The sequence below is a fragment of the Chelonia mydas genome, chromosome 4 (assembly GCF_015237465.2).
Source record: "Chelonia mydas isolate rCheMyd1 chromosome 4, rCheMyd1.pri.v2, whole genome shotgun sequence".
In the NCBI taxonomy this organism is placed as follows: domain Eukaryota; kingdom Metazoa; phylum Chordata; order Testudines; family Cheloniidae; genus Chelonia; species Chelonia mydas.
Genome location: NC_057852.1, coordinates 122,697,458 through 122,715,326, shown reverse-complemented (window position 1 = coordinate 122,715,326; position 17,869 = coordinate 122,697,458). Strand labels below are relative to the sequence as shown.

At 42.5% G+C, this 17,869-nt stretch overlaps 1 protein-coding gene across 4 annotated transcripts in view; it reads right to left on the bottom strand.

The window, feature by feature from the left end:
• MXD4 (MAX dimerization protein 4) overlaps positions 1–12,454 on the bottom strand; it is a 56,369-nt gene extending 43,915 nt beyond the window's left edge. The window contains exons 1-2 of one of the 4 annotated variants that reach the window (XM_007055977.4): positions 12,208–12,454; positions 11,581–11,680 (exon numbers count right to left, since the gene is read on the bottom strand). In XM_007055977.4, the coding sequence (XP_007056039.2) occupies positions 11,581–11,680; positions 12,208–12,271 (164 nt within the window). In that variant the 5' untranslated portion in view covers positions 12,272–12,454. The remainder of the gene's footprint in view (positions 1–11,580; positions 11,681–12,207) is intronic. The other 3 variants (XM_027818346.3, XM_037898224.2, XM_037898223.2) reach the window with 3 other exon arrangements.
• Between the last annotated feature and the right edge of the window lie 5,415 nt (positions 12,455–17,869).

Sequence of the window (17,869 nt, the reverse complement as noted above, 5' to 3'; positions counted from 1 at the left end):
TTATCTAATGCCAGATTCACTTGTGAGGTACCAGACACTCAGAATTTTCTTCCACAGATGCACTGCTTTTTTGCACAAACAGCTATTTTCCTCAGACAAACATTTGGAGAAACCCTACATAGGCAAATCCTTGCCCCTAGCAGACACAGGTTCAGGATTATATCTTTCCTGTGACTGATTTATGTCAACCTGACCGAACAAAGCTTTAATATCATCCCCAATCAAAAGATCCTTAGGCAATAAGCTTCCTTACACCAGCTATAACTTCATGTTTAATACCATTCCATTCAAGATGGATTCTGGCTAAAGGCACATTTACAGTAAACTCAGAGGATTACAACATTCACACTCCTATTTGGTAAGTAATCTTCCTCTTTGACAAGATCTGCTTTAACAAGAGTGATGTTAGAAGCTGTAATTTGCCCTAAACAGCATTTTCCATTGACTTTTACATTCTCTGCACAAGTTATGGGGTTACCTCCACCTGAGCTCACAGTAAAAGCATTTACATAGAAGGTGACAGTGTTGGGGTATATTTGGTTACACACAGACAACTGCTTAGAGTCAAACAACATACCAACATTGTTACCAACTGGATAGATTCTATCCCCACCTTTGCTGTTGAGAGGAGCTGGCTTTTCAGGATGGTACAGTTCCTGTTGTTCCTTTATTCTGTTGAGTTGGAGCTTAAGTTTTTCACTTTTGCCTTAGCTTCTAGTTCTTGCAATCAAATATATGCCATTCTTTGTTCATGGTCAAAACACAGGTGTTTTCTTTCAGCAACTTCTCCTTCCAGATCAGCTATTTTTTGCTTTTGTTCAAGTGCTAGCTGCTGGTTTCTCACTGCAAGCATCTTCACTGGGTCTGCTTCTTTATCACTGGCAATTAACAGATTTTTCAGTTCCTGTTCTAGGCTTTTTTCTTAAATGACAACTCCCTCTTTGAGCACAATTCTTCCAGGCTTTTTCTGTCAGAATCTTGATCATGAGTCACTCACTGTAACTGATTTTTAACCCTTAAGCTCTCCAATATCAAAATTAATTTTTCACAAGCGTGTGGTTCTGATCCAAAAACCTGTGGTAATGTGTATCCAAGCACGACCACACCACTGTGACCAGGGTCCTAGTGGGGAGCCAGGTATGATCACTCCATTAGGGTGAACTGCAAAGAATGGGGCAGACAATCCCCAGAAAGCTGGTGGATATTCCAATACTTAGATTTACCAAACCAGCATAAAACAGCTTCTTTACTATCTCACTGGTTACTCAGAAGTCCAAACAACACAGCTCCCTTAAAGTGATCCAGCATCAGGCCTCCATCCAGGTGCCTAAGTCAAATACGATGATTTCTGAAAATCTTATTTCATCATATAAAAGAAAAGGTTGTACCAGTCCCAAAGGATCGGACACATTACCTCCCAGGTTATTGAATATTCCAGATCTTACCCAAATACATGCTACAGCCAATTCTTATTAACTAAACTAAAATTTATTAAAAAACAAAAGAGGGAGGGAGAGAAAGTATGATTAAAAGATCAATATACATACAGACATGAGTTCAATTCATTGAGGTTCAGATTCACAGCATAGATGGTGAGCTTTGTAGTTGCAAAGAGTTCTTTCAGAAGTAGTTCACAGATTATAGTCCAATATCCAAATATCATACTCAGGACGTACCAGCATAACTGGGACCTCAGTCTTGCAACTCAAACTTCCCCTGATGAAGCTTAAGCATATCTGAGAGAACAGAATCAGGACCCAAGGATCTTTTATACAATTTCCTGTCTTCTGACAAGTTGGCGTTCAAAAGGTAATTAGCATGACTTTGAAGGTCCACCACCGGTACTTAGCATAAGGCAATTTGTTTGTTCCTCCACCATTCACAGTACATTTCAAAGAGAGATGAATACTGAGATATCCTGTGTTTACAATTCATTTAAATGCTAGAATGTTCTTTTGATCTCTGAATGATCAGAATACAGCACAGACAGGGACTGTTGATTACATTGTGGACCCTACTCATACAGATGTAAATTCACAAAAACACAAACATTCTCTCTCCACATTTCTTTTGAGGGTTATTTATTTCGCAGGATGTTTAACCCTTTCTAGCCATGTGTTACACCCCCAACATGAGACTGGTGTGGAAGGAAGCAAACAGAGACCTGCAGCACCCTGTGGCTTGAAGTAGTAACAACAACCAAATACTTGGCTTCTACTTTCAGCACCCCCACTACAAAAATTGTTATAGCACCCCTGCTATATGGGGTGGTTTAGGCATTGAAAAAATCTGAGATCTGACATAACCTGCCAGTTTCCCAGTTGTAAAATGGGAGTTATTAATAGTTCTACAATACCTACCTCCCCACACGATGAGGGTTCATCAGGAAAGGTTGTATAGTTCTTTGAGAGGATAAAGCTCAATATAAGTAATTACTATTTTTCACCACGTCAGTTCTGAGAAGCACAGAGCACTGCCCCAGGGAGAACCAATATTTCTGCGACCCTTCATCCTGTATCCTCTGCTTTTCACACAACCCAGAGGGCAGATGGGAAGAAATCTAAGGGCAGATTTACACACATACTTGCACCAAAATAAATAAGTGATCTTAATCCATATCTTTTGTTATTTCAGCACAAAACTGTGTTTGGTGAGCCAGAAGCAAAGGAAGAATAGAAGGGACTGGGTAGGGGAATGTTTGCCACAAACATTTCCTGTGGAGAAAGAAGAGAGGCCAGATCCACAGAAACTCTGGCTACTTTGTGCTACTTTAAGATGCAAAGCAGCTGTTGCAAATAGAAATGGCTACTATCTAGGTGTTCTGGAATTCTTCTGGCCAGGACTGCACTGGTTCTCTGCAGGGGTCCTCCACCTGCCCCTGGAGGAGGGAGGACAGGGCCTGAAGTGCCTGCACACTCAGGTCCATGTCTTCTGCCTCCAGGCCCTGAAGAGGCTCCTTTATGGTGCAGGTAGCCCAGCGTGCAGTGTACTGGCACATGCCTTCCTGCGCCGCTTTCGAGGGCTCCAATACGACCAGCAGCTCCTTTAGCTCCATCCAAAAGACCTCTCCAGGCTGCCAGTCTTCTACCAGGACCTCCTCCGGACCTGGAAACTGCTCTTGGCGACCAGGTCCGTGGCAGCCACCGGGGAGGTGGATCTCCTCGCGGAGCCCCTGCTACACAACCCCCAGCTCCATATGCAGGTGGCAGAGTCCCCCTCGCTGCACCAGAGGCTGGTCCTGGCCAAAGTCACCAAAGTCTGAGACCTCCTGGACTATGACCAGGGAGACCGGCTGGATCCCCTGACACTCGCTCAACGCCTGGGGCTCTCCAGGCCTCATACTCCCCGGCGCATACTTCAGGAGCTGAGGGCTGCTTTACTGCCCACTGCTCAGGGTTCCTCGACCGGGTCCTGAGAGAGGGCGTGCCCTGCCCACCCTACACCACAGGCCCTCAGGATCTTTTCATCGGGTCCCTGCCCAGTGGACCTACCCGGCTATCCCACCCCTTTACCGCGAGCTGGCTGCATGAATTGCAGCCGGTTCGGTTCCGGACCTCGCCAAGGAAACATCTGTACATGCTCACGCTCCACACTCTTCACGTCCTCACTCTTGCATCCCGCCCCGACACAAAGTGGCAGGACCCCCTGCCACCTCTGGAGGGTGAGGTACTCCGGTGGGCCAGCCTATATTCCACCCAGGTCCTGCGGCCCACCGGGGACATCAGCTCCTTCACGGAGCCGTGAGCATAGGCATGTACTTGGCAGTGTTCACTCCCCTCCCAGACACCTGCCCCTTTTGCAGCTTGAGGGAGACCCTGGCGCACGTATATCTGGAGTCAGCCAGGTTGCAGCCCCTATTCCAATTCCTCCTAGGTATATTATTACATTTTTGGTTGCACTTTTCCCCTCACCTTCTCATCTATGCACTCCCTATCCATGGCCCCACAAAGTCACGGGACCTCCTTGTCAACCTCCTCCTAGCCCTGGCCAAAATGGCCATCTACAAAACCAGGGAGAGGAGGTTGGCTGATAGGGTTTCTTGCGGCCGTGAGGCCTATTTCTGCTTCTCAGTTCTTTCATGTATCTTGGCAGAGTTCCTCGGGGCAGCGACCGCTGGCTCCCTTGACACCTTCAAGAAGCAGTGGGCGCTGTCTGGGGTTCTCTGCTCAGCGTCCCTGTCCAGTTCCCTTCGTTTAACCCTGTGACCTCACTCCTGTTCCTGTTATATCTTTAGTTGTCCCCTGCAATGATTTGGAATCCCAGACCTGGGATCCGCCCCTTAGACTGAGGGGAGGTCCTTTAGCAGTCTGCCCACTTCCTGGATCCCAACTGGATATAGGTGAGACAGCATTAGCATTCATTATCTAGTACCAAGGAGTTAAATGGTGATTAACCAGGTGTGAAATTCTAAGCTCTGATTCTTTTAAAATGCAAATTATCAAACAGGATTAAGGGGCATGTTTTCTTCTGTAGTTGGAGTCAGGGATGGCAGCACCTGAAGAGTCTCTAGCCAAGTAATTATAGATTATGGCATTTACATGCTCTAACTGCAATATTTTACAAACCAGCAGTTTCTTAATAGTGAAGACAAAAGCTCTTTCTCCTCCTCATCTTTATTCCTATTTTTTTTTTTAAAAAAAAAAAAGGTACCCTTAGGAAGTTACCTTTCAGATATCGTGTTAGTGCAATGTTAAGACTACATGTTAAAATGCTCAGATGTAAAGAAATATCAAAATTAAGGTCAAAAGGCTATGACCCTGCCTACCAGCTGACACTGGCTGTGCAGGTGGGGAGCAGAGACCTCTGCACAATGTTCTGTAGTTTGACTGCTTTCCTGTTAACTCATCTTCCTCTCCCCTTCCCCCACCCATCTGTCTCATCTTCCTCTTCTGTCATGTCAAACCTAGTCTGTGCGCTCCAGGCACTACTGCAGTTCAAACACTGGGAGCCACAGATAAGTTACTGGCTGCCACCATTATTTTAAGCCCCAGGTCTATTAGAGCAGCATTGTAGAAAGCATGCTTAAAATGATGGTGAGCGACACCTAGCATTACTGGTGTACTGTCAGCATTGAAAATATATTAGAAATATTAGCCCAGGCCAAAACACAAGAACAAAGAGAGTGGTAAGTTCCACAAGATGCTACACACATATATCCACACTGGAGGAAAAACACACAAATTAACAAATTTATTTAAATATGTTTGTCTCTAAAGTGCCACAAGTACTCCTTTTCTTTTTGTGGATACAGACTAACACGGCTGCTACTCTGAAACAAATAAACATGACAATGCATTATTCAAGACACAGCATGTGATCATCTAATAAGAGTCTGCAATGTAATAGACATGCGTGGGGCAGAGATAGGGTTGTATTTTCAAGTTGAAGGTTTCAATCGGCTTTACTTGAACTTGGTGCCAGCACACCAATCTGCAGCGGGGCTGTATATTGCAGGATCAGGGCCTAACTTTGGAATTACCTGATATTTGAGTGGTTAGAGCACAACCTCACTCAGTTCTGCATTCATTTATTCTGACCCTCACCCCCACCCTTTTTTTAAAAAAATTGACCACATAGTATCTCTTAAAAATATTTCTCTTTTAGTTCCACCTCAAAGCAGAATTTTGTCAGTATTATGGATGAGGGCTGGGATTCTGCAAATAGATACATTGGTGCAGTTCCTTATGCAGAGCCTTGACTCTAATGAGGTTCAAAAGTTTGTATGATAAATCTGGGTGTAAGAGGAAGGCCTGATATTGCTTCTCATTTGGTAACTTTCTTAAAAAAAAAACAAAAACAAAACCACATAAAGACTGCTACTTTCGTATATACTATAGTTCCTCATTGGTAACAGCTCAACTTACAATTTTATTAGTGTACCACTAGCATTATTTAATTTTGTTAATGCATTCTGTAATATAGACCATTTTCCTTCATGCCTCATTTTCCTGGGGGGAAAATAACAAGAAGGATACACTGAGTTTAGAGAGTGCAAAGCAGATTGTTTTGTTTCCACAGTCTGGATGTTATGGTATTTTATTCTCTGCCTTTCATTTTAAAAATGAAGGAAAATAGGCGCTGATCCCTAAGCTGCTTCCTCTGGGTGTAGAGGTCTATCTGCACTGGAGCTCGGAACATAACTGAATTGTCAGTTCTCTGACAGTTCAGGGGGGAGGACAGGAAATCAAAATAGGCTTTCAGTTCAGGCTGAACTAAATCCAAACTTTCAGAATTTTCAGTGAATCAAAAAAGTTAGAAAAATGTTGTTTTGGGTTGAACTAAATTTTTGGGGTATTTTTAATAAAAAGAAAGAAAGGGCTAGATTCACAGCCGGAGGAGAGGGAAGTGGTGCTCTTCTTATAATCTTTAGCCCAGTGGTTAGGGCACCACCTAGACTGTAGGAAACTCAAGTTCAAAATCCCTGCTCTGCCTGATTTGGAGCAGGGACGTGAACCAGGTCTTCCCCATCCCAGATGAGTGCCCTACCACACAGGCTATTCTGGAGTGGATCTCTCAGCCTCTCCTGCTGAAGGTGTGCTACTTTAAATGAAATACTTTAATAGTCATTGGGCCAGAGACAGAGTGACTCGATAGTCCAGTGGTTAGGATTCAAGTCCCTGCTCCAGAGTGGAGATTCAGACTTGGGACTCCCACAACCCAGGTGAGTGCTCTAAGTATAGGGCTAATGGTTATAAGAGGGGCACATTCACCGGTTTTGCTATACGAATCTAGCCTGGAAAAAATCAAAATGAGACATTTCAGAAATGTCAGAATGGTTCCTTTTGACATTTCTGGAGTTTTTTCTTTTTTCCACTGCAACCGAAATAATTCACCAAAGTCAACACGAATTCACAAAATGTTTCAGTTGACCCAAATCTGCACTTTTTGGCTAAGAAAGTTTTGGCTGAACAATTTCACACACCTCTAGTCTGCAAAGAGCAGCTTGCCAGATATGGGCCAGAGACTGGTTTGCAGTGACAGACGTGCAATATTAACAAAAGAATGGAGACATTAAACAATGTTTTCATTTGAAACATCAGACCGTTTTGACCCAACACCTTCTTTTGCACATATATCCCTTCATCAGAGCAGAGTACATTGTACACAACTCTATTTATTGATACAAAAACATTATCAAATATTGATTAGTTTCAACAGATGCAGTGGGGATATTTATAAGCCTAAGTTTTGCTTTCATTTTCCCTCCTTTTTATCAGCTCCTAAATTAACAGGCCAAGCAGGCTACTTCACAGACTTCCATTTCCTGCTCTGCCAGTAAATTTAACTGTGACCCAATAGACAGGCATTGAGCACTAAGGTTTTACTCTGCATATTAACTTAACTTCTGATCTTTTCATGGGCACAGAGCACACATTGGGCCTGATGGTCTGCTGCTTTGTGCAGTCTTTTACACTCACATAAAGGTACAATGGGCGTTTTACACCCACTATTAGGGTGACCAGATGTCCCGATTTTATAGGGACAGTCCCGATATTTGTGGCTTTGTCTTATATAAGTGCTTATTACCCCCATCACCATCCTGATTTTTCACACTTGCTTTCTGGTCATGCTACCCACTATACACAGTGATAAGAGACTGCACAAAGTACAAGGCAGTGGAAAATCATGCCTGTCTAGTTGTTACATGTGCTGGTGGTGAGATGTGGGCCACTGTCCACAAGGGGGTCAGTTCAGGCTACCAGTTTTTCCCCTTATATAAACACAAAAATGTATAGGCTTATCTCTCTTAAGTCAGCATCACAAACAGGAAACAAAACAAGAAAGCTCCAATTATCTGAAAGCTACAGTGAATTCCTATTAACAAATAACTTTCTGCAACCAAGTAAGCTTCTGAACTTCATTGACTTTCTGCTTCTGTGAAATATTCCCTCTGAACAAATTGCAGACATCTGCAATACATCCATTTCATTACACCCACTGTACTCACTGAAAAGACATTTGAAAGTTTAACATTACAACCTCCAAGGCACAGCTCTACTAAATATGACATTTTTTCTAGCCTGATTTTATTCCAACAGCATATTAGCAAGCATGTTAACGAGCTCCACTGTATTGCTTTTAGGAACTACAGTTATTATTCTATCAAGAGGAGACATTTTCTGCACTACAACCAAATACTGTCTAGTTATCACCATTACAAGAAGAGCTGACCTGGGTTTACCTCCCCTACCCCGGAAAATCAATTACAAACTTGCGCCTTTCTCAAATCATCCATTCAGATTGGAAAACAAAAATCCAATTTCATCTACTAGGGGATTTTCGTCATAATCATCTGAGGGGAACACTTCCAAATCTCAGGAGAGAACGCTATATAAACAAAGAAGTTTTACTAAAAAAAACCTTTCAAATCTGTTTTGTGTAAAGTGGGAACGTTATATATATGAGAGAGAGAGAGAGAGCGCTCTTGACTCAAGGGCAAGAAACTACAAATCATAAAAGGAAATTTATAGATCAATTCATCATAAATAAATTTAATATATATTATACAAAGATGGGGCAAAAAATGGCATCAAGCAGCATTTTCTACCATCTTCACAGTAACATGAAAATGTTTCCTCTATCAACATAAAATTAAAAATTGACAAGTAATATTTTAAACAAACATCAACAAACAAAAAAAATGTAAAAATTATGAACTCTTTCAATGGACTGTCTAATTATAGCTTTCTGGTAATGGCCAGAGCTACGGCTGAAGAAACACTTTCCCCGATATGCACGTGTGTCCAGTTGCCTGTAACTTGTTTGGGGAGAGGAAATTTTTCATACTTGTTCTGAGTCCAAAGGCTAATTTAATTTTTTTAAGTTTGATACAATTCTGTGCCCGATTTTTGAGTTATCCATGCACGAAAGAGATGCTTTTCAGGCTTTAAAAACAATTGTTTGTGTGCTTTTATTTGTGCTCAAATGACATATGCAAAGGTTAGTTTTCAAACCTGCTGAGACTGCTGGAAGAAATCGGATTTAGAAATAACCAAATTACTGAAAAATAACATTGTGCAATTTTGCACTATGCAATTGCCCCCACCCCAGGATCCTCCGAACTCTGGCCAGTTGTCTACCCCTCTTAATTCCTGAATTGCTTATAAAGATTTGATTGCATGATCAAATTGAACACTACATTCAAATTCTGTGCACTCTGAGGCTGTGACCCAACATCTAAATAACCATTAAATTAGCTCCCAATCAGTGGTGCTGGAACAATGTTTACAGTGGGAGTGCTGCGAGTCATTGAACCAAACTATAAAGCCTGCATTTAATGAAAACCACTTCAAGCCCAGGGGTGCAGCAGACCCCCAACACCCCTAATTCCGGCACCTGTGCTCCCAATACGAATAACAGCAGTGGTGTGATTTGAATTTGGGATCATAAGCTCATAAGTCAAGATGCCCGTTTTTACCTGTTACTTAAACTTGAAACACAAGTGCATGTTGTAGGCAAGCACAACGCAGGACTGCCAGTGTACCTTATCACAAGATCCAGCTATTTCCAGCCAGAGGTCTGTGTTATAGGGAGATTGTCAGGTATGCCCAGCGGAGATGGTTGCTGTTTTCCTTAGGGTGTGAACAAATATCCATGGTGAACTAAACACAAAGACTGAATTTGTGGCCCTACTTCTCCAGAGGTGTTGCCTTGCCCCAGTATGAATGAGCCCTTTCTAGTCTATAAACGATAAAGCTGGCAGGAAAATAATAAAAATATCATTATGCATTTTTTTAAAAAGTGTTTGGGTGTGCACGACAAGAATCAGAGTGAGAAAAAAAACTGTGAGAAATATCTGACAGACAATGGTATCTGTCAGTAGTGATGTGTGTTCTGGCTTTAATAAATAATGCTACCAAACCTGTAACAATTGTTTTTTCAATTCTGCTGAAATAGATAGATTACATAGCTTCTGCTAAAAATTCCTAAAAACAGCTTACAGTTCAAATAAATGATTGTTTTGCTGTGGACAGCGAGAAACCCAAGAAAGGAAATGATGGAATAATGCTTCCACAAGTAATACAGATTTCTTTCTCTTGCATACAAGAAAGAAGGATCAGAACAAGACCATGAACTCTAGAACTAGAAACCCTAAGAATTCTGTTTAAATTAACTGCCTTTGTACAATATGGAGAAATGTACAGAGATGAAAAATGTCTCCAAATCTAGGTACCCCTGTGATGCCTGATCACACCCCTTTAAAATAAACAGATCTTGTATCTTTGTACACCAATTTAACTATTACCCCCTCCTCCCGAATTTATATCCCCAGAAATATCAGCACTGTTTGGAGGAAGGGATGGGGAGGGAAGGATTTACACCCTGTATTTCCTCAGTTGTGTTCAAGCACATTGCCCTGCAGCGGTTACTGCAAGCATAGCTCATTGTGATCTTGTATGTTTCTAAGGGAGATGCTGGATTTTTGTTTAGCTCATATTTTCAAAATTTAATATCCGTAACTGGGCTGTTTTCTGCTTTCCCATTTTGCCAGTAATCCCATTGACCACACTGGGGTTGTGCAGGATTTATGCTGGACTAACTGAGCTCAAACAACTGGCCCGATCAGACTAACTTTCCTCTCATTTGGAAAATAAGTCATGTGCAAGTTTTGTTCATTTTAGGCTATTCTGCAGGGCTCATCATAATCAAACAATTTTTTTAAAGGAGTCGTTTTGTAAAGAGCAGAGCACCAATGCTTTGGAGAAGGAGGGAACCATCTGGGCATATTTTGTGTGTGTGTGTGTGTGTAAGAACATAAAGCGCAAGAAAAGAAGGAATTCCTACGTAAAGAGGAGGCGCTGTCTCTTTAAGACAGCCTTCTGCACGTAGACAGTGCACTCTGAGCACTGCCCGGTCAGGCAAACAAAGCTGCAGGGAGGCTGCGCAGAAAACCTTGAGCTAAGGGTGATCACAGAACAGGTAGTGGCTGCAAGAAAAAACAAACAAACAAACAAAAAAGGCAGCTGATAATAATGTAACCATGCACTGTAATTCAACTGCATGCAGAGGGACTCGCTCGTGCAGGCGATGCACAGACCAGAGCAAAGGTGCAGCAGACCCTCCGGAAAGGTCAAGTTCACTCAAACACTTGAAAATACATACATAAATCCAAGTTCACTAGGAGATAAATTTTCCCTCCTTTCCCCTTCCCCTCCACTCTTCCCCCGCCATCAAGATCCCGGCGTTACACTGCGACTGGAAGCTGCATTCGATCTCGCAGCAATAAAGAGATTGTAAATAAGGACTGGGAGGGAATTTGCAAGGGAAGTCAGGATTTTGATTATTATTTTAAAAATACATAGGAAAACAAGGCGCCCACACCCATTAACAAACCAGGGGAAGAAGCGTGAGTGCAGATGGTTTAGAAAGGCAGTGAGTGCTAAGGCGATGGTGTACGCGTGGCAGTGTTTATATGAGAGATCAAAACAGAGCCAAGCCCATACAGGGGGAAAATGGCGACTACTGGGAACTAAGACACAGGATTAGTTATTATTTTTATGCATCTATGCGCTACACACAAAGCTAGACATATAGGAAAGGTTGCCAGTTCACTGTGGAAAATGACGGTACATCTATTACCTGTTATTCTGGGATTTTCTGGCCAGCGTGCCTGCCTTTGTTTTCTTTCTGGAATAGTCACTATCGAAGGGTAACACTGATGCATAGCCATGTTCTGCTTCTAGGGACAAAGTCAGCATTAGTGGCAATATATTTTCCCATGCATTTTTTCCTCCTTTGCAGGAACGCTAGGGTAAAAAACAAAAATTTTGGTTGATTTGTTTGGATTTCATTCCGGAATTTTTAAAAGAAAGACAACAAAACAAAAAGTGCCAAAATAGGAGGATCATCCGAGTAAATAGTAAAAAAAATTGGCTAGATCATGCACATCTTGAAACATTGTGACAAGGGGGAAGGGAAACTGCAATGCAATCACAAACGGCAACATGCACGACAATGTAACCTACACTGAATGCAGCAACATACATACACTCCAAACAGACTCGAGCCACGGCTCGTTTGTTCAAAGATTTTGCGAGAAAATAGCATTTGTTCCCCCCCGCAATGCATCTGACAAAAACATGTTTAAATCCCATGGCACCTTTGCAGGTGAAGGAAATATGGACTCAGAGAAAAGGGCGTCCGAATACCCACGCAACAAAGAGAGTGAAATGTTTAGAAGTGCCTGCTAGTCATTTCTCTGAATACCTCTGTCTCTTCTTTCCAAATACTCAGCTGCTTCCAGGAGAATTAACAGAGAGTTCAGCTCCATTTTTATGTGTGTTCTTTGAGTTACCCCCAAACTCTGTGTCTGCCTTTCAAACAGCTGAGGAAGGCAATGAGCATTAAAACTGCACTGAGTTCACAGGCTGGGGACTTCCAAGTCCCCTATATAAACCACCTCTCTCAACCTACATTTGACACACAGGCGACAGGCGACTGGCATAGCCAATCATGGGCAGAATTTCTAGGCAGAGGCGGGCTTTAGTCCTAAGGTAGAGCCAATCAGGGCAGACAAGCGCCCTCTGGTTAGGAGACAGAATGTTGACAGATCTGAATCTTCTCCCTGATAGGTCAGCCACTACAGTAACAATTTAGAAGCCGAAGCTTAGCAACAGCACGTGGTGGCCCAGCCCCCAGCCTCACTGAGTGGCCGGCTTTATGCATTTTAAGCAGTCAGCAGCTGCTGATTGGAGATGAGGAGGCTATGCAAATAAGCAGGGGAAAACTAGCCAATAGTTTTGGAGAGGTGTGTCTTGTTGCAAGCAAGTGAAGGGGGAGGGGCTCAGGCAAGTGAAGGAGGAGGGGCCCATCCACCCATGGTGCTGGTGGAATTATTGTTGCTGTGAGGAAGAGAAGTCTGGGCTGCAGCTCAGTTAGGGACTGGGGATAAATGCTAGGGTGTTAGAATAGCAGCCCCCATGGTCCTTTCTCTCCTTCCCTCGCTGCAGTCAGATGCATGAGCTATAAAACTGCTAAATAAAACAAATGTATCCACCATCCAGGGAATGTTATATAGAGACTGCCTTGCATGACAAAGAATGGTAAAGTACCTAAACTATATAGTATAGACATACAGCAGCACCAAATGCAGCCACCTCTGGGTGGTAGGGCTGCAGCAAGTAAGGCAAATACATTCGGCACAGGAGATTTTGCTTTTAAGATACCAAGGTAAAATTTCTGCTCTTACAACAAAGGGCCATGGGATCTTGAAGCCAAAAATGTTCCAATTTTGGTGCTTTGATTTGTGAGTGACCAACTTGAAATATTTTGGACTTGATTTTCCAAGGTGCTGGATTCTCACAACTTACGGTCACCAGATGTCCTGATATCATCAGCACCATCCCGATATTAGGGGATTCATTTTATATAGGACCTTATTTCCCCCCCATACGCACACACACACACCCCTCCTGCATAGTACCCTTTCTCCTGTCCTAATTTTTCATACTTGCTATCTGGTCACCCTATCACAACTCCAGCTGAAAATAATGGGAGCTGTGGGGTTTTAGCACCTCTGAAAAATCAGGCATAAGCTATCTAAAGTTTAGAACCCAAAATGAGTGAGCTTTGAATATATTGGCTTTAAGAGTTCTGACAGAGAACACACAAACAGCTTTTAAAGTCTTACTCCAAAGACCCACACAGTCACTCTGCCCCAGAAAGATCTGAACCAGACTTGATGGGATGTGAACTTATGAGTCCAGGGAGTCTCAATTTCAAACATGACAACCTTTTAATGCACCCATATGTGAAAAATGAGCCCATTGTTTTTCAGAGCTGATGCTTATTCCACTAAATCAAACAGGCTTTGTTTTGTTGATTATGCTTTGTCCAAATTCTTCAGGTAATAAACTATTGTATAGCATCTTTCATTCCAATGGGCTTTATAGATTTAATAACAGTTTCAGCAGTATATAATAATTGATATAAATATAATAAGCAAATATATTTCCAAAATTGTGTTTTACAGTTATATACAATACACATATTTGTAGCCATCCCCTGACTGGACCGCTGTTGCTGTCATAGGGGTGTTGCTAAAAGGAAAGTAAAAACACATCCTGCAGCAAGCAAAAGCAGAGCACTAGAAACAGCACATGCGGAAGTTTTATGCTGTGCTTATAGCATATTGTACATATCTAGTTTACCAAAAAAGAAACCAATATTGTGGAGCTGTTTACGGGAAAACATGACTTTGCAATTCATTTATGCAACTGATGCTCCATCCCTGCTTCTGCTTAGAATGATAGGAGGTATTGCAGTGTGTGGTTTACGCACGTATGTATGTTTTATGCGTTGCAACCAGATGGGCCTCCTGTATGTAGGACAGTAGGAGGCAAATGCCCTCAACTCGTTTACTTGCTGTCTGCCAGCTCCCTGTGGAGGCTGGGGTAGGTCAGGAGACTTTAACAAATTTTCTTTCCCAGGCTGACTACAAAAGTATTCTTGCTCCCTCCCCCTAATCCTTTGAGGAAGATAGGAACTGCACTACTTGACCAGTGATCCAGTTTGTGCAGTATTCTGTCTCTGACAGTGGCCAGTACCAGCTGCTTCAGAGGAAGGTGCAAGAAACCCTGCAGAAGGCAGTTGGAAAATAGCCTGCCCATATGGAAAATTTCTTCTTAAGCCAAGAGCATTTTAGGATGCACAGAAAAACAGATAATTTTGGCTTGAGATCTAAATATTGCAGCAGATTTTTTCAGTCTAGTTCTTTATTGAAGGAATTAAGGAATACACATCTGAAAAGTAACCTGCCATGGATAGACTAGGGCATAGTTACCTACTATTTCTGTTCATGAGATAAAATGGTATCTCAGCAGAACTGTTACCTGTTACTTAACATGAAGGAGCACAAGGTGGAAAAATGCTTCATTAATAAACATTTAATTAGTGAAACTTTCCTATCTTCAGGTGGGCCCTGATCCTGCACTGATAACCCTGTAGGCACAGCCTTGTGCTGCAGGTTGCCCTGGGACAGGTGTTGGCTCATGCAGAATCCCATATGTTAGTGGGACTCCATATAGGGAAATGGCTCTGTCCAGAGACCCTTCAATGTCATTTAGGCTCTACTCAGGTGCAGGGGTCTGCCTGCACAGCTCTCAGTGCAGAATTGGGGCCATAAACAAATATACTATGTATCATTTCTCCTAACTTCCAGTTTACCTTCAGCTAGAGCCCTAGTGATACCTACATTTCAAGATTTTAATATTGTATTGTACATCTTCTGCTAACCATCAGTGAGATGGACCAGGAAGAATTTAAAATTGTATGCAGAAATATCATATGTAAAAAACCCAACAATAACAAGATCTCACAGTAGATAATATGTCAATGAGATGAACTGGAAAGAAAGAGATAATGCACCTGGCAGTCTAGGATCTGTATAAAGACTTGATCCTACGATCCTATCGTTTGCAAAATGTGATTCCAGACAGTAACCAGAGGTTTAAAAAATTGCAGTGGTGCACAAATATGCACTAACATTTAAAAAAAGACCACAACAGGCACAGCTCAAAATCTTCTCTAACCTGAATTATAAAAACACCTAAAGGGCACCAGGATCGTAGTCACAGCTCTCTGCATGCCACCAGCATATCCAGTTGCCTTTTCTTATCTGGATATGCTGTGCACAGGAGCAACCTTACATACCAATGTAGACTGGTTATGAAGGTGCTCAGCACCTCCCTTCTGACGTCCATTCTATTTGCATTACTACAGGTTAGTTTGTGCTTTTAGCCCAGAATGCTGGTGGTGGCTGCACAGCTGCTGCTGCTTGCAAACTGGTGATCCAGTCACTTTAACAAGAGCAGGACATATTAACAAAAATCTGGCCATGATCTGACTTGCTCACTTCTTTAGTCTAATAAGGCCAAGTTCTGCATCTGTTGAATAGCACTTACATGAGTAGTCTCATTGACTTCAGTGGAACTATATGAATAAGAGCTATTCAGCTTAAGTGAGGGTTGCAGAATCTGATCCATCTTGTTTACCTCATGGTATGGTTTAAACAACTTTTTACTTAGAAGCAGAAAGTAGAGTTTATGCCCACGAGAGCTGGTGATAGCCACACTCCACCACGTGCCCTGGCTGCCTCTTTTCTATTGAGTATGATCCATAGTCCTATTGGTAGTATTTAAAGTCTGAAATAACATAGCCCCATTCTTCTCAAGGGGACTTCGGCTGCCCTATGTCCTGATATATCATTTGAGATAGTATGGTTAGTATTACTGACAGTCCTGAGTTATGGCCTTTGAAGGACCATAGAGGCGAGGTCTTTAACTCTGGAACTCTTCCATTCACAATTCACCATCTGCATCCTTTTATACTCAGTCCTTGCCCAAGTTTCAGGATTTGTTGCATTGTAGCTATTTGTTATTTATCTATTTTTGTTTTTTTCTTTCCCTGGCATTTCACTATGTCAGCACCTGAGCTTCACTCTGACTTTGGGGCAGTCCCTCTGGTTTTTTGGTTTAAGGTGTTCTGAGGCTTAATTCTCTAATGAAGCAGTACAGTTCTCTTTCCACATAGGAAGAGGGGTCTACAAACAGGGATGGAAGGACAGTTTTCTCCCTGTATGTGGCCATGGATGTCTTAAACTCTGTTTAATTTCATGTTTCACTTATGGTACAAGTCGTTACCTTAGTTTTACAGATGGGGAAACCAAGACACAGAGACATTAAGGAAGGCAACAATTTCAGCAATGGTCATTGATTCTAAGTGCCAAATCTGAGACATGCTTGGTCTGATTTTCAGTGGTGCTGAGCACCCACAGCTCCTAGTGAGTTCACTGCCTCAAAAAATCAGGCCCAAGGTGTCTCAGGTTTGGCAACCCCAAATTAGTGGCCACTTTCAAAAACATAGGCCTCTATGGCTTGCCGGGGTAAGGGGGGACATTGTTGGTGAGTCAGACAGGCCCAGGATTTGGAGTCAAGACCGGAGTTCTAATCACCTTTATGGTGCTCTTATTCAAGTCAATAGAAAAACTCCTATTAATGTTCATGATGCAGGATCTAGTCCTATGTGCCTGAGCCAACACACACTGGGGGCCGTGGGAACCTTTCCACTGCCTTCAATGGACTGTGCAACTGACAGTATGAGGCTAGCTTAGTGCATGAACTTGAGCTGCTCTTCCGCTGACTTGATGCTTGGCCTGCTCAAGTCATGCACACTTCTCTAGTCTGTGTGCTCCCTCTGTCTATATCTCAGGGTTGTGAGTTCAATCCTTGAGGGGGCCATTTAGGGATCTGGGGCAAAAATTGGGGATTGGTCCTGCTTTGAGCAGGGGGTTGGACTAGATGACCTCCTGAGGTCCCTTCCATCCCTGATATACTATGATAATAGGAATGACAACATTTACTTCTCTCACAGGGCTGATGGGGGGATAAAATAGTTAATGTCTATAAAATGCTTTTGATAATTTTACATTTGAAAATTAAACCTGAACATTTTAGTACTTAAAATATTTGAGTTCCAGAGCCCTGTTTTCACTCATTGCTGTCTTAGAGAAGGCTTAGGACGGTTACTAGTAATAATACCTACCTCTTATTTAGTGCTTTTCAGGAGTAGACCTGAAAGCACTTTACACCAGAGGCCAGTATCATTATTCCCATTTTACAGATGGGGAACGGAGGCACAGAGAATTGCCCAAGTTCACACAGCAGGCCAGTGGCAGAGCCAGGACTAGAACCCAAGCTTCCTGAGCCCCCACCACTGCTCAGTCTACTAAGGCACACTATTACAGGAATGTGTGTTATGGCAGACTGGGCCTGATTCTCTGTTACTCTATGCCTCCCTTCCCCTTAGACTACTCTAGCATTGAAAAGGGACTTAAATCATACTTACACCCATTTTAAGGCCCCTCTAAAAG